Consider the following 27,502-nt stretch of genomic DNA (forward strand, 5'->3'; position numbering starts at 1 on the left):
GCACGGCTAGTTTGATAATTAATATAATAAACACGATTACCTCTAGGCTTAGGTAATCGAAAGACCGTCAATAGTGACGGTCTTTCGATGTTTACATTATCACTATAGATACAAAATCTAAGTAGTTAACTATTACTATTTTTACATCTTTACTTAATATTTTTGTAACTTGATAAATTTACTTTCTACACAGAGGATCGAATTATAGCTGTTTCACCAAAAATAATATGGAGTGTATGTTACGCCTAATAAACTTTAATATCTATTAATTTATACTTACTTTTTCGACCGTTGAGTAATTAACTTATTTTCTTGTGCATTTCACGTAATTACAAATAATTAGTTAAGTATTTACTGAATTCTCGTTATTGTTGTGCTTTCTTCATTGAAAATTTATCAATCGTTTTGTAATACTCAATTAAAGGACAATAATCCTTTTCTTTCATAAAATAATGACTATTAATATTTGTATATAAGTAATGTAGAACTCATACTATTTAAAATGCACTTGCATAATAAATAATCCCTCTAAAACCAAAATTTAGAAAGAATTAATGATCAAATGAGATTCGTACTTAATTATTACAATTTGTTCTAAATCTCATTTTAAAGTAGGTTTATGGATTGCAAACAATGGCTATAATTGATAAAATTTCTACCAATTCTAGGATTCTTCGTATAGGAAGGAAGTGGGTTGCCATGACAACGTATCGAGTCAATGCACTTAGCACAATGGGCCGTGGGAAGCTGATAAACATAATTATTAGTCCCATAACAAGTTTTTGTGCAACGTTACGTCTATGATAACCTGGTTTATTGGTAAAAATATATATAGATATTTAGAAATTAAAGATTTTAACGGACTTTAAACGCGATTTTTAATTATAATATTATTATCCTGTCGTTTCGTATGGGGAGCCCGTGACCAGGCTCGGCTCGCTGCAAAGCCGTAAAATGAAATAAGTACAAGAAAATGCTTATTACTTAGATATCAACCGACTTAAAAAAGTTGTTTGTTAGGTTATAGGTAGGTACCTCAGAACTTTTGACCGGGTGAACCAATTTTGACGATTTTTTGACGTGACAACGTCTTATAATTCGATAGGCACGCACGAAAAAACATGACTCATGCGGCGTTACCTCGCTCTGAGGCGTTCCATGTAAGGCTTGAAGTGCAAGCGAGAGCGCGGAACGAGCGACAAAGAAGCAAAATCGGATGTTGTCACGTTCAACTATCGTCAGTAAACCGACTTTACAGACATTATAACAGACAACCAATTTTTTTTATTTGAAAACTGGAGCCAAAACAGGATTGAATTCAGGATGTAATATATATAACGTAGGTAGAATATAAAGAGTAGGTAAGTGATGGTATGTAAAGAAACGAGTGTGACTACATTAAGGTCAAAACGTGACTTTTCTTCGTATTACCTACTAGCGACCCGCCCCGGCTTCGCACGGGTGCAATGCTGATACTAAATACACTACAGAAAAACTTTTAACGTTGTATATAAAAACATAGCGGCCCGGCCGGCCGGTACCGCCGCAAACGGTACGTCCCGCAATTTTTAAATCTGTAATATCTTCGAAAATATTCACTTAAATCATACGGTGTAAAGGGCCATATAGATCTATATTAAATGAACAATGTATTCATGGTATTTAATTGGTTAAGGATTAATGCTGTATTGGTTAAAATCGCTTCGAAAATTAGCCATTATTTGTCGTAAAAAGTAAATGACAAAAAAAAGTTATTGTGTGTTATCCATAAGAGATAGACATATGCCATCGCGGACTTTTCTGTAGACCTTTTCAATCTGTACAATACTTAGTACATTATTTTGATAAAACTCGTAGGGTTCAGCCTGCGTTTGCAATGTAAGCGGAAGAAATGTAATTATTTACGACATCACATTAGAAACCTCAAAAATAACCATACTTCTCCACTATTTAATGGATGTTATTATACATATAAACCTTCCTCTTGAATCACTCTATCTATTAAAAAAAACCGCATCAAAATCCGTTGCGTAGTTTCAAAGATCTAAGCGTACAAAGGGACATAGGGACATAGGGAAATAGGGACAGAGAATGCGACTTTGTTTTATACTATGTAGTGATATATTATACAGTACATAATATAACAAACTGTACGTGTATCTATAAGTACTCACTATTTTGATACTTAAATAATTTTTATTAATGGTAATATCTACGATAAAACCTACCTTCATTATAGGTACTTCCTCACAATTATTTAACTGCTTAGTTACCTAGGTATATAGGTAATAAAATAAGCTACAATCGAACATATATATTATTTGTTTAGATACCTTCACAATTCCTATCTTACAAGTTTTTCGTAACGTAGGTATGTTCAAAACGACCTAATTCCGAACAATTCTGAGAATATTCTAATGAATGACCATAGCCTGAGTTGAGTGTTACAAATCTTCTTGCATTCACAATTGATTAAGATCTCAATTCTCATCACATCTTTTTGGCAGGTGTAAGTATCCTGCTGAGATTATTTTACTAGATCCTTATTGAAAACGTATCAAACGAAACGTATGACGCTATGTAGTAGGAGGTAGTAGGTATGTAGTATACATAATTCAGGATGGATTTTTGGGGCGGATCAGTACGGGTACTTTAACTTGTAGAAAATAATATCTGCGTATGTGAAGCTGGTGAGACGTGACTTACCGTAGTTTCTGAATTTAAATTTTAGTTGCAAAATCTATACTAATATAATATACCTAGGTAGCTGAAGAGTTTGTTTGTTTGTTTGAACGTGCTAATCTCAGGAACTACTGGTTCGATTTGAAATATTATTTCGGTGTTAGATAGGCTCTATCATCACGCTAAGACCAACAGGAGCGGAGCCACGCGGATGAAACCGCAGGGCGCGGCTATTATAGTAAATAATATTTCTAGTAGAGCTTTTCCGTTCCGTAGAGGCAATTTCTGTACTAAAATCTCATCGAAGGCAACATTTTTTTCTTCCGTATTTTAGCTTTTCTGACTGTAAAATCTATTTGAACGTTTTCCGTCTCAAAAATCCATCCTGTATAAAAAAAAATTTAATATTTTTTTTTATATCTACCTAGTTAACTGTTTATTTATTACTAGCCCCGGCTTCGCCCGTGGCTAGTAATAAATAATTCGCAATAAAAGCCTAGATGTTCTTTCTCAGGGTCTAAAGATTATCAGTGCCAAATTTCATCAAAATCGGTGCAGTAGTTTATGCGTGAAAAGTGAAAACCATACATACATACATAATTACAAACCTTTCCTCTTTATAATATTAGTATAGAAGTATAGATAAGAGATATAAAAGAGAATTCAATTCATTCTTTAAAATAATTGGGGTTTCTTTAGAGAACTGCCGCACGAATTATAGGTTTTTTGTGGGTGGGGGATGGGGGGGAGGAGGGGGGGGACCCTCCCACCAAAAGGGGAAAGTTAGGAAACCAATAGTTTTGGAGAAAAATCAATTTTCCTATTCTAACCTCAAAATGTATGGAATTGGTGTAACAAAAATTTTACGATACATAAATAAAATACAAACAAGTTGTGAAAACCTACGTAGTTTTTTTTATTTGAGTGGGAATCGCCCTAAAGTCGCTTCTGGCACTCGCCGGCCGCTGCCGCGGCACGCTCGCTTCGCTCGCTCGGCTCGTGCGGCAGTTCAAATGTTAACCTAATACGCTCGTCGCTTCGCTCCTCGCTACCTATTTGAATACTAAAAGTTTAATAGTTTTTTAACCTACGTAGATTTTTTTAAAGCTATTGCATAGCTTCTATCGCGGGCCTTGAGCGCGGGGACCGAATCCAGAAATTGCGTAACGAAAAACCTCACGCTCCCCACTCCGACGGGCACGGAGGTGCGGCTTGAAGGCATGCTATGCAATAGCTTTGCCGCGGCAGTCCCCGAGTGCCACACGTCTTTTTTGTTTGAGTGGGAATCGCCCTTTAGTCGCTTCTGGCACTCGCCGGCCGCTGCCGCGGCACGCTCGCTTCGCTCGCTCGGCTCGTGCGGCAGTTCAAGAGTAAACCTAACACGCTCGTCGCTTCGCTCCTCGCTACCTATTTGGATATTAAAAATAAAAGTTTAATAGTTTTTTAACCTACCTACGTAGATTTTTTTTTGTTTGAGTAGGAATCGCCCTAAAATCGCTTTTGGCACTCGCCGGCCGCAGCGTAAAGTCACAGTACAGTGAAATAGAACGTCTTGGTCCGCTTTTTTGCACAACAAAACGGATAAATGCACTTTTTTCGCACAAAAAATTATTAACTTTAAAAATTAATAACTAAAAAACTACAAGTTTCCTAACGATAATATTTTGGAATTACAATCTTACATTACCTAGCTAACTAAAAATATAAATATTTCCAACAAATTCGTGCGGCAGTTAACTAAAGCCAACCCAAATAATTAAGTGTGTTTAACTTCCGTATTTAAATTCGAAGTAAAACATAAAAAATATAAATGTGAAATGTCAGACCTCTATATTATAATAAATTTCGAAATATCCTTGATGACTAACAAGCAAAAGTTGTGTGAACTTACCTTTTATCACCGGTTTTGACAATATTCCAGTAAAGTTATAAACAAACACACATACATTATCACACACAATAACACATAATTCTTTCAAATTATCTATCGTTTACAAAAAATTCACACAAAACAACACATCTTGTATCTCCTCAAGACACGACTGTTTAAAAACTGTCAAAAACTTGCACCACCGGTCTGTTGCTGTTTTTTGTTTCATCACATTAGCGACTATTTCGTTGAATAGAAAGGAATAGCTATATTTTGATCAGTTCGTTTCTAATCTATTGCAGATCGAGCCTTTTGCACGGGTAAAAGTAACGGTGTAACTTAAGATGCGTGAGGTGAGATAAACATATAAGGTCACATCTGCGTTAGAGTGAGATAGAAATACGGGTCATGTATGGAGAACGGAATAGTTGCATTAAGGTCACGGGAACGAAAAAGCTGCGTAGACCATGCGTAGACGCAATTCTATGGTCTCTTGGGCAAATCAATTTTTACAGGAAATACATAAAAAAAGGGGCATAATAAAAAATGTACACATATTTGTGGGAAATATTTTTTGTACGTTTAGGAAGAAATACAGCATAGGTACTCAACATAGTGTTAGTAATCACCATGTAGTAATCACACAAAATAATTATTATGTTATCTAATTGTGTTATTAAAATCTGCTCAAGTAGAAACAGGCCTTTTGAGTTTTGACTGTCTCATCCTCGCCAAAATGTTAAACGGACGGATAAAATATTTTTTAAGGCCTCTTGGCCAATTTATGCATTATGGTAAATTCTGTTTCCTAGAATTTTTAAGGCTTTAACGATTTTGTAAGGGGTCCCGAGTGGGTTTAATTTTAAAGAAATTATTGTCTTTCCAAACATTGCTTTTCAGTGATATTTAAACAGAAAAAAATACCATGATGGTATTATCGCTAAAGCAGCGATCTCTTCCAGACAACCTCTGATGGTCAAGGAGGAGCAGGAGAATATATTTTAATTAGTTGTTTTTTTGAGTTTGTATTAGATGTGTGTAACTTTTACTAGCAATAAATATTATTCAAATTAATGTATGAATTCAAATACTTAAAGATTTTATTTATTTAACTATTTATTTAATAATGTATTATTGTAAAACTGTAAACATTCAATTTAACCAATCATGTAATACTTTGTGTGCGATGTACACAGAAATATACAGACAAACTAAAGTGATTTTCTTCGCTTTCATCACAACTGAATGTCCCAAGTTCATTAATATACTTGACAACAATAGGTATATTGTGTTAAAACTAAAACCTTGTATGGCTCACGAAAACACCGCTTCGACACACCATTAGAACAATCACCTTTTCATTTGCCTACTATTTTTATAAAATTTAATTGCTATGAAAATTTTATGCGCCTTCCAAATATTTCATCATTGTTAAACACAACTTTGCTTGAGTTTTTCTCCCAGGTGATAGCAATTTTAGTAATACCACAGATAATATTATAATATGTACTATAATACAACCTTTACATTTATACTCTTACTTTTTTAATTAGTGAGTTATTAAATAATGTAGGTAGTTTTATAAATGACAATATAGGTCACTCTAATTTCTCTATTTTTGACTATGGTCTTCAAAGTAGGAAGAGCATTCCGGATTTTGCAAATCCTTTCAATTTTATTAATTCAAATTCAATAATTTGATGCGTTTGTATAGATGTGATATATGAAGATATTAAATTATTAAGAGTAACTATAACATCCTTTCACCGTAAAACTATGCTTAAGCAAAAACTTCCACCACGCGATTGTGTAAGCATTGTCGAATTACATTTAATGTGTATGGTAAATACGTAATTTGCTTAATTCAATACATTATGAATGTGCATGTTTAATATTTTTTCATATTCCGTGTCTTTGCGTCTTGGTACTTACTATATGCTATAATTATCGTATCTTTTTAATGATCATAATTACATGTCATTCCGCTTATGTAATTAAGTACTATGGTATCAATTCTGTTTCTTTTTAAAATAATTATCAAATTAGTTTATGTAATAATCATTAATGATATTCGTCACGATAAACTATGATTATTGTTAATTTGATTTTTGCATGAAAGGCGCGGCTTGTATAGGTTTAACTATAATAATTATGGAAGTTTATTTAAAAAAGCTCGCCTGTTATCTTTCTATTAGCACAGACAATATAATACTATACTAGTAAGTAATTCTAATAGGTAACATAATATTTTATAGATAGTTTGAATGCACGCATGTGAATTTAATTTAAGATTATTTGAATAACTACAACTCAAGTTACGATTGATTGTGAGAAAGAAATAAAACAACTTAATAAATTTTAAATGGTTTATTTTAATTATTTTTACAAATTACAAACGAGTCTCCCACGTCATAAATATTTAAATTACAAAAAAAGAAAGAAATAACAACAATTTATAGGCAACTGAAATAGAAAAGGCGCGGCTACAAGCTGTTTGAGGAACACAGTATAAATAAAATGCATTTTTAGCTAAAAGGTAACGTTGCAACAAATCCAGATAGAATGAACTATTAAGCATGAAAGTGTTAGGTTGTAAAACAATTCGGTGGGTAAAGAAATAAAGAGTAAAGCACGTTTAGTCATTTTCAATAGATGTATTAGTTCGATTCCTTTTTATTTCTACATACATAGGAACATAAGTTGACCGTTGAAAGCTGATCGACGTTTCAAGCCTCTTCTTCCTGTATTTTTCTGAATTCTCATTAAATAATACGTTTAATGTCTTGCGTTTTATACTCCTGTAGTGTCCGTTTATTGTTGGTACGTACGTGTCTTCTTTTTCCGTTGTTTCTGTCGGTTGAATCTCAGTTGTGGTATCTGTATAGAATTCTGTGACTGGTGCGTCTGTAGTTGTTTGTAAAACATTCTTTAGTTTAATAACTAGCATTTTGGAATCCTCATTATCATCTATTAGCTGAGTACTATCGTTGTCAGATTCGGTGTATGCTTTTGCATAATCTTCAGCATTTCTCGTTTCTATATCCGATTCACTCATCATACTCATGTCTGATTTCCGCATATTCAAATTCAAATATTCGTCTGGTACTTTAGCATCTTCGGGACTAAATTTGAAAATTTCTGGAGGATTAGTTACATACGATTCTGTAGATGAATATGTTGAATCAAATTGTGGTATTGTAGGTGTTGTATATTGGTAAACTGGAGGAGGAGGAGTGTATTCAACTGGTATTACACCCGAACTTCCTGCGTGATAATCTTCAACAGAAGATGTATTTAAAACAGGCAGTTGTACGTCATAATATATGTGGTCATATGGTATTTGGGGCGTCGTAGTTGTGCTTGTGCTTGTAGTACTATATGATATGTTTTGCTCATTTTGATATGCAGGGTTTGTTCTCACAGAATATATATTGAAATGCACAACTCTTTGTTGTGGTACTTTTGTAGTCTCAAAATTTGGTGCTTGTGTTGTTGTTAATTCTATATTTCTATTTGCTAAAATTTTAGGTCTTCTCGGCTTGAATGACGTTCTTCTATCCTTTGAATTGTTTAATTTCTTTTTAAATTGATATTGCGGCCTTGACGTCGTGATGTAAATCTGATCTATAGCCGACGTGCTTTTAGGATCTAAGTCTTCGTATGAACTGGTTGATTTTATAGGATACAAATCGAGCATTACCCCGAATGCTCTTGGTTTATCATATTTGTTCGCATGAATTCCAGTAAAATCAATTGCATCCACATTTTGAGAATCAGACATTTTATTACAATTAGTAACTCCTGTACATTTTCTTTTGTGTTGAATTACAGGTCTAAACATTGGTCTGTGTTTATTACTTGTCTTGTGTGATGTCAGTAAAGGTGAGAACCTGTAACCTTCTGCTAATAAATTTATATCACCTGGACTGTCTGGTTTAAATACAAATAATGGATCCGAAACATGATTAGATTGATATTCAACTTTCCTCGACCCTTGTGCTTCATAACTAATATTATCTTGGTGTTTAGGTTTCTTCTTTTCAATTGGTGCTACATAAACACCAGAAAATGCTATTTGAGCGGTTGACGGTTCGCTGACATCCCCAAATTTTGCATTCAAAGTTTTTTCAAGATATTTTATGACTTGATTAAGATTTTTTAATCTTTGAGCGTTGCGATAACTTTCCACCCAACTCCTAGAGTTAAAATTCTTACTGAACGGTGTCGGGTTAGGACTTCTGTATTCGTACGAAAATGGTTTAGGTGTTGTTTTTCGTACTGATTTGTACATTGTTTGTGATCTTGTTATTTGGCTAAGGGTTTGAGAGCGCTGCTTCTTCCTCATAATGGTCGCAGGAACAGAGGTTTCTGCTGTTGGATCTAGATAACTATTTTCTTGCAACGCATTTACAAGTAGCGGCATTCTCTCAAAGTAATCTTGATCAAAGCCGAAATAGCTTCTATCAAGCCTGTCAGCAATTGGTTGGTCTTTAACAAGCTTATATTTAGACTTGAGATTTTGTACTGCATTAGATTCTACTATAATCAGATTCTCGTAGATGAGTAGAACTATCTGAAACAAAGTTGTTTCAATTATTATAACTTCTTCATAAAAAAAATAACAGTTTTTGAGATAATAATATTGCGTTAGATGTGTTATTAATGAAGTAGGATAATAATTGTAGCTTTCTACAAGTAAAAGAAACAAAATTGGTCTAGTAGTTTCTGAGATGATTTTATACGAGCAAACGAGCCTCAGGTCTGAACGCTTATGTGGCTGAACGCTACTATTTATTTTATATTTCATTACTTATTTAATTATTAACCTCACAAAATATCATCGCATTTTATAATATATATGTAGTGATGATGATTATGTTTAGTGATGTTTCTTAGCAATGCAATACAATATAAGGGTTACACAAATAAAATTCAGATGTAATTGAAAACAAAATCTATTTGTTCCATATAAAGGTTAAGCTACAAATCATAATACATAACAAATATCTTATAAATAAAGTTAATCAAAGGCGTAATTGTTTATATTATTGTCATCTTCTAAATTATCATTTATGTTCCAGTCGTTCCTCTGAATTTCTAAATATGTTGGTCGATTTTGGGACATAATAGAATCCGTTAAATTTTTTGCATGCTCCTCTATCTTAACCAATTCCCATTGATACATTTCAGAACTCTCCGCAGTTCTATTACGAGCCTTTTGATTAGCCGTATCGTCTTTAAATGTTCTGAGTACTTGTTCCAAATTTCTAATTGTATTTTCTTCGTCAGAATCCTCATCTGAAGCTTTTTCCATTTCTTCTTCCAATGTGCTATCTTCTATATGATATTCATTATTTGCTTTATTGTTACCAGAATCTATGGGTAAATTTACTTGTTGAGAATTTTGAACTGTATCTTCTACAGTATAGACTGTTTTACTAAGTGGTATTGTTCTATTTGTAATCGTTTTGAGCACAACGGAATCATTCTCTAGTAAATTGTTTATGTTTATTACCGTCACATTCTTTGTTAGTTTATTCAAAGCATGTGTTATAGTAGCTACTATATTGTTTACCTTTTGAGGTGAACTGAAACTACTATTAGTTGCAGTTGTTATAGATTGTTTTGATTCCTCGGATTCTGACTGTGTATCATTTGTTTTTGCAATCACCGATAAATTACTGTTTTTATTTGATCTTCCTGAAAACATTTTTACTAATTCTAAGCTATTCGCGTCTAAAATATCAAATAAATTTGCAATATTCGTTGTTGTTTCCCCGTTACCTTTTCTGTTTTCATTCAGGATAGGTCTAAAGGTAGGCAGAACTCTAAAACTGTGATCATCCAATTTATTTCTGTCAAAAATGTAACGAGCTATTGATTTCACAGTTGGTTTTATATCACTATGATTTAAAGCCTTATTAGTAGTATTATTTATCGGTAATACGTTATCTAAATTGTAGTAGCTTTGTAGCTTTTCTTTTCCATAATACGTACTATTTTTTATCACTTGTGGTTTATGATTTTTTGGCTTTATTAATTTTATAATGTTATTTAAATTAGATTCACGCTTAGCATTACTATTAATTATTTCTTCAGATGATGATGGTTCATAAGATTTTTCGATAGTTGTTTCGTGTTTGTTTATTATTTTTTGAACTGATGGAGTGGTAGTAGTATCTGAAATACTATTTCTTGGTATTAAATTTCTCTTCTTCGTAAACGGTGTAACAAGGCCAACGGTATATGATTCAGTTACATGTTTAACTTTTTCAAGAGAACAAGGTTTTGTTTCTGTGTTATTGTTCATAAAATCTGGCAGTATACTTTGAAGGCTAGATATAATTTTCCTTAGCAGTTCACCCATTTTCGAAGAACAGTTACAATTCATTCGCATCTTCTTTTGAGAAACTGGCTTCGCGACCGTATACGGTTTCGTTCTTTTTAAATTAGGCAAAGGTGTTGTACCTTCACTCAAAAATGGTTTCTCATATGCACTATAATCTCTTTTCATTAGCGATTGTGTTGATCCAGTCACTTTTTCACTGATCATTTTATCCACGTAATTCATTATACGCTTATAATCTCTGATCTTTCTTATCTTCGTGTAATAATCGACGTTTCGTGTCGGGCTTTTGAAATAAATTACTGGTGATGTTTTATATTCAATCGCGTATACTCTTGAAGGCATTTTCATCCAGTTTCTTGTATCAGCGAAGATGTTTCTGGAATATTCTGTCGTTTCATAATTAGGACTTGAAGTGTCGTCTATGAACTGATCGTAATATTTGTTCCTTTTGAAAGTTTTTAGCAGGATGGGGAGCAGTTCAATAGTGCTGTGGTCGAAGTTTAGTTTTGCTTTGTTTAATGGTGATGTTTCGAAAGGGATATCTATTGATTCGTTCATCAAGCCAAGCCAATTAGATTTGTATGAATTCGTGTTACTGAGAGTGGTATATTCGTAGATGAGGACGATGCACTGAAAATAAAAGATTCATAAGTTAGTTAAATAGATTTTATGTAGGTCATGATTTTTTTTATAAGGTATTTTATTTCAAATGAAATATTTAAACATTCCCATATTTAAGTATTTGCTACAGAAAACATGAATACATTGAAGCGAGATATTTATTTTATTGTAATTCAACATAAATAATTATAGTAAGTAATACAATAAACTTACCGATTCAATAAATTTTATTTATAATCATTTAATGATTAAACCACACAAGTAGCGAGAAATAAACAGTTTGTAGAGATAAACACACACACACACATATAGTTAGTTTACGAAAAGACTACTTACAACATAACAATTAACAATCTCATCAATAATTATCAACTAAAAATATAATCCTTTTAATATTATAAATGCGAAAGTAACTCTGTCTGTCTGTCTGTTACTTAATCACGCCTAAACTACTGAACCAATTTGCATGAAATTTGGTATGGAGATATTTTGATACCCGAGAAAGGACATAGGCTACCTTTTATTGCGAAATATGTACCACGGGCGAAGCTGGGGCGGACCTCTAGTATAGTATAAATTTCACTAGACAGTACAGAGAAGAAAGTAATTGGCATATAATTAATTACTTAATAACCCTTTAAATATTTATTAACAACGTTAAAGAAAAACACAGAAAAACAAATAAGTAGGTAAACCTTTAAAACCTAGCTTCTAGTCAGATAAAAAAAATTAAATAAGCCATCTTCTTAACAGTAATTACTGTTTTAAAATATGCCTAGAGTTAATTTACTAGAAATAAAGAAAATTAATATTAATAAACGTACACGTAATATATTATTAAATTCACAGTTTTATTATGTAACTGCTTTAGAAATCTCATTCAAGGTTTATACAGTGAAATTTTTCGTTAAGTGCACACTAATTTTTGTTTCAAATCGCTTTCAGATTAAAAGGTTCTTGCGCAAATCTTTCATGAAAATATTTTACTTGTAGGCATTTATTTTTTAAAACCTATATCAGCAAAGCTATTTAGATATTATATATCTAAGAATATGTATTAAATACGTATTTACCTTCTTTATGTACGCATGATAAATATTAATTATCGATTATTTTTTCCTTGTCTCTCCTACTGCTGGGTGTAGGCAAAAATAATATTATATATTCACAGTGAAAACACTATAAGGAGGAATTTCCATGTATCTTTAGTAAATAAGATTATTTTTTTGTTTTATATATCTCTGTCATTGTCTCTGTTTGTTTTCCAATAAAGAAAATAAAATAAAATAAAAGGATCTGATTGCATTTTATATATTATTCTATCACGGAAATATGACTGGACCAATTTTGATGAAATTTTATGTTCTCTTTGTCACAAAGATGTAGGCTCTTTCTAATGATAATATTTTTTATAGATTGAGGAGTTTTACAGCTGAATTGTAACAGATAAAATCACGTTTTAAAACCACTGAAAGTGATAAGTATGTTTGTTTGTTTAGATACAACAACTTCTACTGAAACGGTTTGAAAAAATGTTGTTGTTTAAAATTGTTTCTTTAACGAATGTTATTGTTATCATTGTCATCACAAGAACCTATTTTGCATTATTACAGTTAGATACGTTTTTCGTTAAATGTTCAAGCAAATATATTTTAGGGCCGATTTTTCAATCCATATTTAAAACTTATCCGCCCAATAAAATAACACGATAATATTAAAATGTCACCCGTAAACTGTCAAAGACGGGCAAAAAATACATTTTTGAAAATATGGTAGTTTAATACGTTATTCGACGAATAAGTATTAACCAAGGATTAAAAATAAGCCCATAAAGGACTTTGTTCAAAACACAGGCGTAAAATTTTGTATGCTTGGGTTTTAAACTATCAACCTTAGTTCAATTTTCGGCGGATATAAAACATGCTACCACGTAAACAAAGATGGATCGATTTCATTGTGGTATTGCGCAAAATTATTGATATTTATCCACATTTATATAGTTTTATTTGTTCAGTCTATGCTCATTATTTGAATTATCTTTTCAAAAAGTGACAACACAAATATAAACAAAAGTTAATCTACATACCTACTCTATAAGACATGATTTAAAAATTTATAAAACTCAACGCGTCTCCATTGATACGGAAGAATGATTGTAACATCGAGCAAGTACGAGAAATATTTAATTAACGACAATTTAATACAGATATGCAGTGAATACGAACATAAAACTATGGAGAGGAACCGATCTTTTTTTTTCTTTTTCAGGGTGTTATTTTTACTTACCTAAGAAGTTTCTAGTAACTTATATTTTAATGATAATGATTAAAATAATTTTATGTCGCGCGTCGTGCGAACATTTAAAAAGTTTCGATCAATATGTAAAGAATCATAACATGAGCATAGTTTGTTTTTATACGAATAAATTAAACAAAAATAACTTCTCAGATGATTGAGCAATGAAATTTAAAATTACATAGTTAATGGGATATTGACTTACGCTACGAATTTTCTTTATGATTTAGATTATTAAGCACATCACTACTTAATATTTGTATGAATTTATCCTCTAAAAGACATCGTAATTAAAAGAAAATTAACACAAAAAAATAGCACTAGAAGTTTCACCCAACAAATCTACACAACCAATCACATATAACACACACACACACAAAAACACTAATTACTTACAATAACTACAGTAACCGTGATAGCAGTCGATATGGCTGCACAGAGGCATCCTTGCCGCATCTGCCGTTTCCTTGACAACTTGAGAAACTCCTCTGTCCTTGCATCTATCGTCCTGTACAACCCGAATTGCTTACTTGAGCTGCTCTCACTCGACATTGTCACATCACTAGTCAATAAAAAAAAAATGTTATGACCGACGCTTGCGTCCGCGCTGAAAAATGTGAATTCTTTGTGAGTGTCCACGACAGTGTGTTTTCCTTTGAGATTGTTGATGTATAGTGTTGTGGTGGTCGCTTTCATTATATCGATGTTTTGACCAAGGTTAGAAAGCAATATTATTTTATGCATGTTACTTCATTGACGAAATAAAGTACAGCACAATAGTGGTTTAACATGATAATATAATAAATTATATTGCAAGACTTATAATATTTAGTGTAAGTAATGAACATCTAAAGATGTGCACCTGTTCTATATACTCGAATATCAATCTCGAAATCAATAGAAAAATTGCAATGCATCGCAAAGCCTACATTATAAATATGAGTTTTTATTTTACAAATGCACCCTATCAAGTTAAAATACGAGTTATACTTTTAAACATAGGTGTTGTATAATGGCTTCATTCTATGATATGAGATTATAAATATATTTTATACTAATTGTTTTAATACAGGCTTCTTTAAAATTTATTTCAAATACTCCTTTATATACATATAACAATTAGGGACCACCAGTTCAGTATCAGATGATCCGACTTCAAGTTGAGGTCGATAAATTGATTTGAATACTTCTATAACAACAACGTTTTGTCGACATTCACACATAACGGGCACATCACTATCGCTAAGCGCAGAGCAGTGGAGCGTGCTACGACGAACATTGTTCACTCCTAATCCCGCACACTAAGACAAGTGAAACGGTTTTTATGTATATTTTATTCGACATTACGTGAGTTAAAATTGTTTCCTAAATTGCTGGCTTGTAATTCGTGAATTTATGCTTTCATAATCACTTCCAGGTTCGCGTGAGATGGTTGCTTCATTTTGGACACGATTTTTGGATTTTCAAAACTAAACTATTTAAATAGGCTTTCTATTCTTAGAGTAATGTGTAATTTAGATAGTAATGGAACTGCGTGTTTACGATTAGTTTAAAGCGCGTATTCTTAGCCACTTATATATTATTTAGAACTTATTAATTATATGAGGATAGATGGATATTAGATACACCTACATATAGAGTACTTTATCGATGAAAGTTGAGCCTGGTAGAGATGGTTTAGTAGCTATAACTTATAAGGCGGCTATTTGTGTATAATGTCTGTTTTACCAAGATTTTGTTATTTATACTGGTGTACAATAAAGTGTTTTCATTCATTCATTCGATTGATTGTATCCTAGAATAATTTATAGGCTCGTTATGCACGTATTTTGTCAGCGAATCCGCGGGTTAAAACTAGCTTAATCGGTTTATAATATGTTTCTGTACATTTTTAAACACGGTGTAATTATTCAACAACAAAAGACAAGCAATTTAACAAGGTCTGTGTGATTTCTCTACTATATGAGAAAATACTAATGATAACCAAAGTAGTACTGTAGAGTGTAGAGCCATTTATAAGTTATGGATAAAAAATAAATTTAACCGTGTATGGTTATGATCTATTACATTGTCAATTATGTTGTTGCGTTTAGCCGTTTTGTGTGAAATGCTCGTGAAAGAGGTCGGCAAATATTGAAGATTTATTTTGCTTTAATAATATAACTACATCTTAACTATCTTAGATGTATTTCCAATGTTTTTTAAATTGTGGTAAGTATATATTATATGGTTATTTATATTAGACTAGCTGCTCCGCGCGGTTTCACCCCCGTGGCTCCACCCCTGTTGGTCGTAGCGTGATGAAATATAGCCTATAACCTTCCTCGATAAATGGGCTATCTAACACCGAAAGAATTTTTGAAATCGGACCAGTAGTTCACGAGATTAGCGCGTTCAAACAAACAAACAAACAAACTCTTCAGCTTTATAGTATTAGTATAGATAACAAAAATGGAAAGAGGAGAAGCTATTTTGAAAAAAAAAAGTGTAAGAAAAGCATGTGTATCCTGTTACCCGTTTTTTTTTGTTGCATCAAAGAATAGGATAAATTATATCAAAACTAGCTTTCCGCCCGCGGCTTTGTCTTAAATATAATAAATGATATACTAAAACCTTCCTCTTGAATCACTCTATCTATTAAAAAAAACCGCATCGAAATCCGTTGCGTAGTTTTAAAGATTTAAGCATACAAAGGGACATAGGGACAGAAAAAGCAACTTTGTTTTATACTATGTAGTGATAATGATATAGAGACGTACGTAATTAAATCGTAAGATTATGAAATTTGGTTTTCGAATTAATTACTAAGTTAAGTACCTTCACTTTCCTTTGATTTTGCCATGAATAATGGAAGAACATACTCACTGGTAAATTTAATGTTCATAATGCGAATGTTTTCAATTTATTGTGTCTTTGTAGCTTGTATTTTTTTTATTTAAGTCAATAAAATATTGCTTATTATTACCTACCTACTGTTTTATTTTCCACACTTCGCAAATCGCAATTATGAATTAAACTTAAACCAGCATTTGATATAACCTATAATACTATCTATTTAATTTAAATTATTTGAATTGACCTTTCAACTAATGTGTAATTTTAGGAACAATAATTCTGGATTAATCAGAGTTGAGCTAATTTATACCAATAATCTCTACATTCCAAACTACCTGTTGACTAAATTTCATCTGAATCCGTCCAGCAGTTTTTGCACTATTCACACAAACATGTCAACTTTCACACGTGTAATGTCAGTAGGATGCCCGTGGCTTTCCTCGTTTCTATTATAAATATATTCAGTAAAAAAGCAGACGTATATTACCTAATGAAACTGATTGATAAGTATAAAATTCAGTAACGGTCTGTGCGTCTGTTAATAGCAGTGGACAAACAGTATTGTAATTGTTACAAGAATTGATATACAAGGAAAAAGTAGTTGGAAATTTTTAAATTATAGAAAAAAATCGAGGCTGGATTCGAACCCGCGTCTATCACAACTCGGCCACCCGTGATCTCGCCTGAGTAATCGAATTTCTTCCTCTCTTTTGGTTTTATGTCTAGAGGACACCCCACTTTTTTATATTCTCATTTATAAAGCACTAGCGGCCCGCCCCGGCTTCGCCGTGGTACATGTTTACGTTCTTTTACCAAAGAACCATCCTCGTACATCAAAGAATATTATGAATTGAAAAAAAAGAATTATCGAAATCGGTCCAGCCGATTACGCGTGACCAAGGGAAATAGAGAAGATTAGAACGCTATAAAACTGAATAGCACATTCAAAATATGTACAAAGAAAAACGAATAATTTGGCGCCAAATATTTAATCGAATCTAATTTCTTTTCGATTTCTTTTAGTGGCAAAGTAACGATAGTCGATACTAGAAAATAAAAACTCGTAAAAAAAATTTATTTTTTTAGAGCCACAGATAATATAAAACTATACGTAGAGCTACAGAATAAATGAAAATTGTAAAATGTTTAACCAAGGATTGAAAATTCTGCCCTAAAATGAATAACCTAAATTCATCCTTCATATGATTTAAGATGATTATATTTATTACGTACTAGCGGTCCGCCCCGGCTTCGCCCGTGGTACTTATTTCGCAGTAAAAAGTAGCCTATGTCCTTTCTCGGGTATCAAAATATCTCCATACCAAATTTCATGCAAATTGGTTCAGTAGTTTAAGCGTGATTGAGTAACAGACAGACAGACAGAGTTACTTTCGCATTTATAATATTAGTATGGATTAGTATGGATTATCTATGTACTGTCATAGCCATAAGAAAAGTTTCAGTTATATCTATAGGGGAATAATAAAACACATTGTATAAATTCATTTTTTTTATTAAAAATATTTTCTTATCTTAACATAGGATTAGTTGGCAGTGTCGTTATAATTTCGTATTGAGTATTAATTTTATAATTATTATTTACTTAGATATACATATTATACATAACAATACCATACAGAGACGGTTTTAAAAATTCTATTTGAACTAGAATTTAAAAACGTGTACTTTCAAAATGTGATAAAATAATGTTATTATACATTCGATTATATCTAATTTATCTTTAGCAGGTACGTATGGGATTTTAGTACGACAAATACATATTTTTCAGCCTTAGCTTAATTTAAATTTTGCGATTTTCTTACATTTTGGTATCACAATAATATGGCAACTTATTTAGGCTTAGAATACAAATGGAACGCGTGGTTTGTCGTAGAAATATCCTTCGTCTGGTACAAATGGTGGTCTGGTAGTGAAAGGTGCTTGAGTGGTCGTGTATATGGGACGTCTGGTTGTAGGGGGAGTTATATAAACTTGAGTAGAGGGAGGGATGTACGGCGGGCGAGTTGGAGTCGGGAACGGTGTCGACGGTTTCGGGTAGCTGTAGCCGGTTGTTTGCTGAGTTGCTGGTGGTGGCGGCCTGGTAGGAGGAGGCGTTGGTCTGGTAGGAGGAGGTGTTGGTCTGGTAGGAGGAGGTGTCGGCCTGGTGGGAGGAGGTGTCGGCCTGGTGGGAGGAAGTGTCGGTCTCGTAGGAGGAGGTGTTGGTCTGGTAGGAGGAGGTGTCGGCCTGGAGGGAGGAGGTGTTGGTCTGGTTGGCGGTTGTGTAGGTAAAGTAAATGTTACTTTTGGTGTTGGATAATCGTAACCTGTGGTTTTGTAATTTTCAATAATAGTGGAGTAAGTAGGTGGTCTTGTGGGTGGTCGATAGGTAGGAGGTCGCGTCGGTGGTGGTGGCGGTCTGGTAGGAGGAGGAGTTGGTGGTGGTGGCGGCCTGGTAGGAGGAGGAGTTGGTGGGGGTGGCGGCCTGGTAGGAGGAGGAGTCGGTGGGGGTGGTCTGGTTTGTGGTGGTAGATAAGTGGAAGGAGGTCTAGTTGGTGGTGGTGGTGGCCGCGTTGGCGGAGGTGTTGGTGGTGGCGGTGGTCTTGTTGGTGGTAAGTAAGTTGACGGAGGTCTGTAGGGAGGCGGGGTTGGGGGTGGTGGTGGCCTAGTAGAGGGTGGTGGTGGCCTAGTAGGGGGTGGTGTCGGGGGTGGGGGTGGTCTTGTTGGTGGTAAGTAAGTTGACGGTGGTCTGTAGGGAGGCGGGGTTGGGGGTGGTGGTGGCCTAGTAGGGGGTGGTGTCGGTGGTGGGGGTGGTCTAGTTGGAGGCAGATAGGTTGAAGGTGGTCGTGTTGGTGGTGGTGGTGGCCTAGTAGGGGGTGGAGTTGGTGGCGGTGGTGGCCTAGTGGGTGGTGGCGTCTGTCGAGTGGGGAAAGTGAATGGAATAGTAGGTTTTGGATAATCGTAGCCGGTTGTAGGTTTCTGGGTTGTTGTTGATGGTGGTAGGTATGTTACTGGACGTGGTGTGGTAGGTGGTGGTGGCGGCCGAGTGGGAGGCTGTCTTGTTGTAGGTGGTAAGTAAGTTACTGGCCTAGGCGTCGTAGGAGGTGGTGGCGGCCGAGTGGGCGGTTGCCTTGTTGTAGGTGGTAAGTAAGTTACTGGCCTAGGCGTCGTAGGAGGTGGTGGTGGCCGAGTAGGCGGTTGCCTTGTTGCAGGTGGTAAGTAAGTCACCGGCCTAGGCGTCGTAGGAGGTGGTGGCGGCCGAGTAGGCGGTTGCCTTGTTGTAGGTGGTAAGTAAGTTACTGGACGTGGTGTGGTTGGTGGTGGTGGTGGTCTCGTTGGTACGGTAAATGGTATTTTGGGAGTAGGATAATCATATCCAGTTGTTGCTTGCGGGAATCGTGGAGGCTGTGGTGGGAAGCGTGGTGGTTGGGGTGGGGGAGGAAAACGTGGTGGTGGTGGTATCCTTGGAGGCTGTGGTGGTGGCGGGGGTGGTAGCCGTGGAGGTTGTGGAGGCGGTGGTGGTATCCTTGGAGGTTGTGGTGGAGGTGGTGGTGGTAACCGCGGCGGCTGAGGTGGTGGTGGTGGTGGTAACCTCGGAGGTTGTGGTGGTGGGATTCTAGGGGGCTGATATGGTGGAAACCGTGGTGGCTGCGGTTGTGGTGGTAGCGGGAACGGTACGGACGGACGTTCATATACGTATCCTGTTGTTTCAGTTATTGGTGGCCGAGTAGGCGGCGGAGGTGGTGGCCGAGTGGGTGGTGGTGGTGGTGGCCGAGTGGGTGGTGGTGGTGGTGGCCTGGTAGGTGGAGGAGGTGGTGGCACCGTCGACGGCGGTGGAGGGAATGGTATCTTCGGCTTCGGATAGAAGTAACCATCCTCATCTAGGTTAGCGGCTATAGGCTCGCCAAGCACCGCATAATTCTGACTAGGGTTTGGTATCGCGCGCGGCTGCCGCTCCGCGCAGGTGTGGTACACCGACAGCAGTACCACCGCTATGTGCAGTGATAGCCTCTGGAAAGAGAAAAGAAATGGTTAATAGAGCTAAAAGTATACATTTAAATTGGCAACTAGTATTAATAAGGCATAGCTTGATGTGTTATAGAGTAGAAAAACAACAGACGCCACATGAATTAAAAACCTTTACCCTTTAAAAAACGATCGTGCAATGTTTACCAGATTAACATGAATTAGTATCTTTTTTATATTGTTATATAATTCATTTGATTTTTACTTGATATTTGATTAACAGCCTCTCTTGTTTGTGTTAACAAAAAGATTGATGTTTCATTGATTTAATCTGTTTAAATGAAGGCTAACGTTTTGCATGTTCGACAAACCAAAGCAATGTTTACAAGAAGTTAAAAATTCAAACAACTTGAACTAAAGTCAAGGATATTTTGCAAACATGTTAGACCATTCAGCTTTCTGACCTGCAGGTTAAGTTTATATTTATGTATGTTGAAGTTTTGATTGATATACTTGAGTTATTAATGGTATGGCGTCAATGTTTATTCGCAAATGGCTTCCTCTATAGATAGTTCATAATATCAACATTCAATATGATTATATTGGAATTTGTATTGCCTGTAAGTATAGAAAATTCATTAACTTAAATATCTTAAATAATTCGAATTTCGACTTTATCTTAAATATCAAAATCTACGATACATAAAAATGTTCCCTTTCCCTTTTCCAGAATAATGTTTCTTAAATTCTTACGCCTTAAATAACTTAGATAGCAATTTTATCGGATGTAATATTTTGATGTCAAAAAATTGTAGGAGTTTTCAAATTACATTAACATAACTTTGGCGAATATATATATATATATATATATATATATATATTAATATATTTGTCATTAACTCTCAATTTATGTTATAGATTAGACTACACTAGATTAGTTTATTAAGAAAAATATTATATCCACGTGTAACAGAAGTATATTTACTTACTATGCTAATTAACTAGTCGATAAATAATTTATTAACATGAAAACCAACGTTATTAGTAATTTATATTTTGCGCTCTATTATCTTTACTACGTCGTCAAAAAGGAAACCATTGCATTAAGATTTATGAAAATATATCTAAAACAATTGTTATGTTTCTTTATAGATTTTCTAATATAGATATAGATTTTACTAACACTAAAGATTTGAAAGGTGTAGCAACAGTATTTATTAACATTAACCTTTAAAAACTTCTTCAATTGACTTTTTAAAATGTTGTTATTTCCTCATAATGTTAATGTATTCTATAATGTCGTTTGTCTTTTTAGATTGTATGTTATTTTATTTAGTAATATTATGTTTGGTAATAATTTTAATAAAACGTCTTCATCGTGTTTGTAGCAGAAAGAGTTTCGTTTGAGATTTGTATTCGATTTTAAACGAAAAAAAAAATAACTGGATAATTAATATTAATTTCTATCTATTCTAACTATTAAAATGAGTATTTATAGCGTGAAATTGTTTAATAATTTTTTATTTAAAACAAAATATATTTTATAAGGTTTAACGAAGTGTATAATTTTACTGTACCTATGCATAGTGTTTCCTTCATATTCAATTTAATTATTTATTGAAGTGAAACTTCTTTATCGGGGTTGGAAAAAAATTTAGTGTAACATTTTTTCCTTACGCGTAACATTTTTCCGTTACGCGCCATCTTTTTCTTATCGACGACTATTCGACGTATTTCTGTAAAGTTGCATATATAGTAAATTATTTTTTGAAAATTAAGGTCATAAAGAAGTTTCACTTCTTACGTGTGTACACTAGCACACACACATTTTTAGTTTATTTATATTCAAAGAATATACAATAATATAACTAAATCACATAACATGAGTTAAAATTTATTTTTATTTTCAGGTCAGCCCGGGGGAAACAGTACAAACGACAAATTTTTAATCGACAAAATCGATACAACTTGAAACAAGTAGATAGCTTAAGCATGCAAATGTCCATTAAAATGCGATTATAATGCAAATAATGCGTCTAACGTCACTTACAAATGTATGCACATTGTAATATCGTTACATACATCATTTATAATAAAAAAAGGTGTTGATAATGCAATATATGTAATCTATATCTATTAGGATTGATGGAATCCTTCGATTCTGGGTCCTGGTCCTGGTCAAAGTCCTGGGTTTGATGAAAATTATCAAATTTGAATAATGGCGCAAAAAATGTTTGCATTCTCACAATGTTCCGTCTAATGTTTTATCAAAAAAAATTGTAATTGAAAAATTTAAAACTGCGAAGCCCATCCCCCGATTACTTATGTATTACATGTAGGTACCTACTTATTTAAAGAAAAAAAATATATTGTCAAATATTTTAATAGATTAAAAGAATTCGTATTTAACACGTTATATAGTATATAGTATGTAGTATCTTTCTTTAAATCGCAGAGAGGCATTATTTAATTCCCCACAAAACTCTCCTCGATAGTCCAAAGTATTACTAATATTTAAAATACTTATTACATTATAGGCGCCAAACCTTCGAACACGAATATCTAATTGTTTAAACATAAACATTTCAATATATGACCCATAACAACACAATAGCTCAAACGCGTATCGTTTGGTATTTGCGTTAAATTTTAAACAAACGAACCTGACCCCTTTGCGTAAACAAACAGACATACACGTCACATTTCATGAATGGTATTAGTTATTATGCAAATATTTACTAAGTATGTTGCCTAAATTAGTTTTTTAAACCTCTATACTTATAAAAATGAAACCCGTTTTCCTATGTTGCCTAAATTAGTTTAAATACAATTTTTTTAAACCTCTATACTTATAAAAATGAAACCCGTTTTCCTTGGTCACGGCATCACGCGTGAACGGGTGGACCGATTTTGATAATTCTTTTTTTATAATATTCCTTGAAGTACGAGGATGGTTCTTATGGAAAGAAAACATATACCACGGGCGAAGCCGGGGCGGACAGGTCTGCTAGTAATTGTTAAATATTGGATAAAATTACTTATTATTTTACCAGGATAGGTCATTCTACCAATAAGTAGGTCAGATATTTCTATCTAAGACTGAGAAGTAATGATAATTGTTATAAACATTGTGAAAACAAATAATTAAGTTTTATAGGAATTTTTTCAATCTCCAAACTCTATAATTTAAATTTTAAACAAATAGAAAATCCATGTGAATTTCCTTGACCACCAGGTTGTCTGGAAGAGATCGCTGTCTTAGCGATAAGACCGCCTGTTGTGCTCAACTGTGTCTCTTTCTTTTATACATTTGATTTTGTAATTTTTATGTCCTGGTGCACAATAAAGTATTTTTGTTTGTTTGTTTGTTTGTGAAATTCGTAGCCAAAATAAATTACTACAATTACGAGCAAATGTGTACAAATTATTATCCTTCGTAATAATCGTGAATCTTATTATCTTACCAACGTCCACTTATTATAAATGATCTTACGTAAAAATACGTTGGAATGAATGTTCGTTTCAAATCTTTTAATAGGTACCTACATAGTTTTTTCTTTAGATTTTAAATTACATGATTACTTAATAATATAATATATTATAATAAAAAATAATTGGTGGTATATTTAGTCACCAATTACCTACTGTACACAAACAATAGATTCTTAATAATTTAATTTAAATATTCAATCGATGAAATTTCGAATTTCAATATAAATAATTAAGATCTGGTAGATATACATATATATTATATATTATTACGTAAACATATGTTAAGTACTTTATGTTTAGTATATTGTTTATTCATCAGTCATCATTTGGCATACCTACTTATATGTTTGTACTTGCCCAAAAGTGATGTAGTGGACTGTAGAGCAATGTTTGATGTTTTGCACAATTTTGGCAAAAAGATAAACGTTTGTTCACTATCTGTTGACTTTTAACATACCAAAATCTTAAGAAAATTGCATAAGACACCAATTAACAATGCTCTTTTATCATAATACACTTTTTTCCAAAAAGGTTAGAACAGTAACCCTGTTATTGTTTTTTTTTTCTAATTTTATTAGCTACTGTATCTACTACCAATCCAGCGGTCGTTTTTCTGCCGTACTTTTATCATTTAAGGGGATGAAAAGTTTAATAAAAATTAGTAGAGCCATTTCGGAGAAGTTTTTATCCCGATTTTTAAATATTTGATTACATATAAATTTTCATTATATTAAGTGTAAAACCTGTTACTTAATTTAGGCAATTTTGAACGTAATATCCATATTTTTAATTATTTAACCACACAGTAGTGGCGTCACGTACAAAACGCATGTACAATGTACGAAATGTCAAATCAAATCAAAATCATTTATTTATTTCTCCTCACAATTCCCAATCACATAAATTAATCTACATGCATACAAAATTATCAAACAATAAGCTGGAGTTGGAGGAGCTGGTGTCGAGCTGGTGTCGGTGCAATGTACGAAATGTACGAGAATATTGACAAAGATGCAAAGATAACGTAAGTCTTTATTTTGAGTTATGAATGTTAATGACCAATACTTCAAGGAGAGTAAAGTGATGTGCAATTTGGTCAGGTTTCAATATTATGGAAAATTTTCTTAATTAAATATGCTATTTATCAATATAATATTATAAATGAATCGCAAACTGTGTATTTGTTGGTAAGCGCATAACTCCAGAACGGCTGAACCGATTTCGTAAAACTAAACCACTTTCTGTAGGTCTATCAAGGTTTATCATCATCGTTAATATATTTTTAGCGAACATTTCAAAAATTCAATAGTAAAGATTTAGGTTGTAAATTATATACCCCAGTGCGTTTAAAAATATCACAAGTTTTTAAAATCTGTGCTTTTCTAAATAAAAATTTATAACAACATGGTCATTTTTCGTTTTGACGGTTGTCTCGGCGCTCTGATATATATATGTAGAGATTTTTCTTAAATAATTTATTTGGCAAAATTTTATTACTGTATCTTAATCTTAATCTTAATACTATTATAAAGGCGAAAGTTTGTATGGATGTATGGATGTATGGATGTATGGATGTTTGTTACTCTTTCACGTAAAAACTTCTGAATCGATTACAATGAAATTTAGCACACATATAGAGGGTAACTTGGATTAACACATAGGATAGGTTTTATTCCGGAAATCCCACGGGAACAGGAACTATGCGGGTTTTCCTTTGAAAACGCGGGCGAAGCCGCGGGCGGAAATCTAGTAGTGTATATACAGCCAAAGTTGACCTTTACACATCTACCACAAAATTTCGTAATTCGTCAAGTCTGTAAACTTAAAACAATAACAAATCAATCATTACCACCACTCGTTAATGATCTATGTCATGATGTCAACTTGATGACTAACTCTATGACATTAGTGTCAGTATGACATACTAATTTCTTTATTACTATCTCAATTTATTTCATAACAAAATGTTCTGAACTTATAGTGTTTCAAAATATAGGTTCGATTGCGTGAGACTTATAAGTTATAAGCTAGAGCCTATCATTTAGAATGTTTCTTTCCTAACACAAAACCTAATTACTTTATTTAGTACTAGCGGTCCGCCCCGGCTTCGCCCGTGGTACATGTTTACGTTTTCTCTACATAAGAACCATCTTCGTACTTCAAGGAATATAATAAAAAAAGAATTATCGAAATCGGTTCAGCCGTTCTCGAGTTATGCGCTTACCAACACATTTTGCGATTCATTTTTATATTATAGAAGATAAGATGAATGTTGAATGAAAGTTCATAGATTGTAGGTATATGCGATGCTCATCTATACTTATATATTGTATACGTAGTATATTATTATTAGTCTGTGCTTATATTATAAAGCTGAAGAGTTTGTTTGTTTGAACGCGCTAATCTCAGGAACTACCGGTCCCATTTGAAAAATTCTTTCGGAGTTAGATATCCAGGTACTTGAATAATAAGCTTAATAAAAGCTCCTGCCCCCGTACCATGTCTAAAGCAGTATTATATCTAGTGTGGAAAAATGACAGCTCTAATTTCCCAAACTGGAAATAAGATTGCTATAAGCTCCCCTGATTTAAAAGCATTATGCAAGACAGACAAACCCCGTAAGCAAAGTACTAGCGAAGTAAAAGTGCCACATAATTATGCACATAAAACGAGACCCATGATCAATAATAATGTTTTTGTTTCGAGTTTTACGCAAGCGATAAGGGCATGCCTTATAAGGGCGTGATGGTCACTTGAATATGTATGCAGTTGGTATGCGGATAGCAATTATATTGATGTGCGGATGATGTGTCATACTAGTGAGTTAACCTGACTTCGAATCTATAGATAACGTCTCAGAAATTCTCGTCACAATGTTAGTAACCATACTCCTGCGAAACGACTAGACCGATTCTCATGAAATTTTGTATGCCTGTTATTATATATTATGGTATTTCTGAGAACCGACTCACATCTTTTTTCATATCTATAACTGATAAGAGTAAGGCAGAACAACGTTTGCCGGGACAGCTAGTAATATACATAATTATCTTCTGGTGTACCTACTATAATCGCTTACTCAAAAAATACCGTCTAAAGAAGTATTTGTATATTAGTAAAAATATATTATACTAGCTTTCCGCCCGCGGCTTCACCCGCATTTTCAAAGAATTACCCGCATAGTTCCCGTACCCGTGGGATTTCCGGGATAAAACCTATCCTATGTGTTAATTCAAGTTACCTTCTATATGTGTGGTAAATTTCATTGTAATCGGTTCAGTAGTATTTGCGTGAAAGAGTAACAAACACACACACACACACACACATCCTCACAAACTTTCGCATTTATAATATTAGTAGGATTGATCCAGGTCAGGATGTATCCAATTAAAGTA

The 27,502-nt window shown here is 33.6% G+C and overlaps 4 protein-coding genes across 6 annotated transcripts in view; all 4 read right to left on the reverse strand.

Moving 5' to 3' along the window:
- Cad74A (cadherin 74A) overlaps window positions 1-4,737 on the reverse strand; it is a 60,582-nt gene extending 55,845 nt beyond the window's left edge. For both annotated transcript variants that reach the window (XM_089701172.1, XM_089701171.1), the window contains exon 1: window positions 4,574-4,737. The gene's annotated coding sequence lies outside the window, so the exon portion shown is untranslated. The remainder of the gene's footprint in view (window positions 1-4,573) is intronic.
- A 2,173-nt stretch (window positions 4,738-6,910) lies between these two features.
- On the reverse strand, window positions 6,911-14,477 carry LOC149484932 (uncharacterized). Its single transcript, XM_089701154.1, has 2 exons — window positions 14,214-14,477; window positions 6,911-9,125 (listed from the first exon to the last, which is right to left on the reverse strand). The coding sequence occupies exons 1-2, from the start codon at window positions 14,367-14,369 to the stop codon at window positions 7,188-7,190; spliced, it is 2,094 nt and encodes a 697-aa protein (XP_089557280.1). The 5' UTR covers window positions 14,370-14,477; the 3' UTR covers window positions 6,911-7,187.
- LOC149484933 (uncharacterized) lies at window positions 9,573-11,525 on the reverse strand. Its single transcript, XM_089701155.1, has one exon. It carries the CDS (start codon window positions 11,457-11,459, stop codon window positions 9,573-9,575), a length of 1,887 nt encoding a protein of 628 aa, XP_089557281.1. The 5' UTR covers window positions 11,460-11,525.
- Window positions 14,478-18,144: 3,667 nt separating the features above from the next.
- The window catches only part of LOC149484934 (uncharacterized), a 34,504-nt gene continuing 25,146 nt past the window's right edge, over window positions 18,145-27,502 (reverse strand). The window contains exons 2-3 of one of the 2 annotated variants that reach the window (XM_089701180.1): window positions 20,222-20,660; window positions 18,145-20,188 (exon numbers count right to left, since the gene is read on the reverse strand). In XM_089701180.1, the coding sequence (XP_089557306.1) occupies window positions 18,513-20,188; window positions 20,222-20,660 (2,115 nt within the window). In that variant the 3' untranslated portion in view covers window positions 18,145-18,512. Of the gene's footprint in view, window positions 20,661-27,502 lie in introns of both variants that reach the window. The other variant, XM_089701179.1, reaches the window with a different exon arrangement.

This window comes from Colias philodice, chromosome 11, assembly GCF_061535455.1.
Source record: "Colias philodice isolate Cphi_HAF_F1 chromosome 11, ilColPhil1 Martin Lab GWU primary, whole genome shotgun sequence".
Taxonomy (NCBI): domain Eukaryota; kingdom Metazoa; phylum Arthropoda; class Insecta; order Lepidoptera; family Pieridae; genus Colias; species Colias philodice.

Excerpts from the sequence above, each read along its gene's own strand:
- LOC149484933 (XM_089701155.1), bottom strand. The coding sequence starts at position 11,459 with ATGAACGAATCAATAGATATCCCTTTCGAAACATCACCATTAAACAAA.
- LOC149484932 (XM_089701154.1), bottom strand. The coding sequence starts at position 14,369 with ATGTCGAGTGAGAGCAGCTCAAGTAAGCAATTCGGGTTGTACAGGACG. Across the intron at positions 9,126-14,213 it reads TCACGGTTACTGTAGTTATT|ATAGTTCTACTCATCTACGA; the intron begins GTAAGTAATTAG and ends ACTTTGTTTCAG.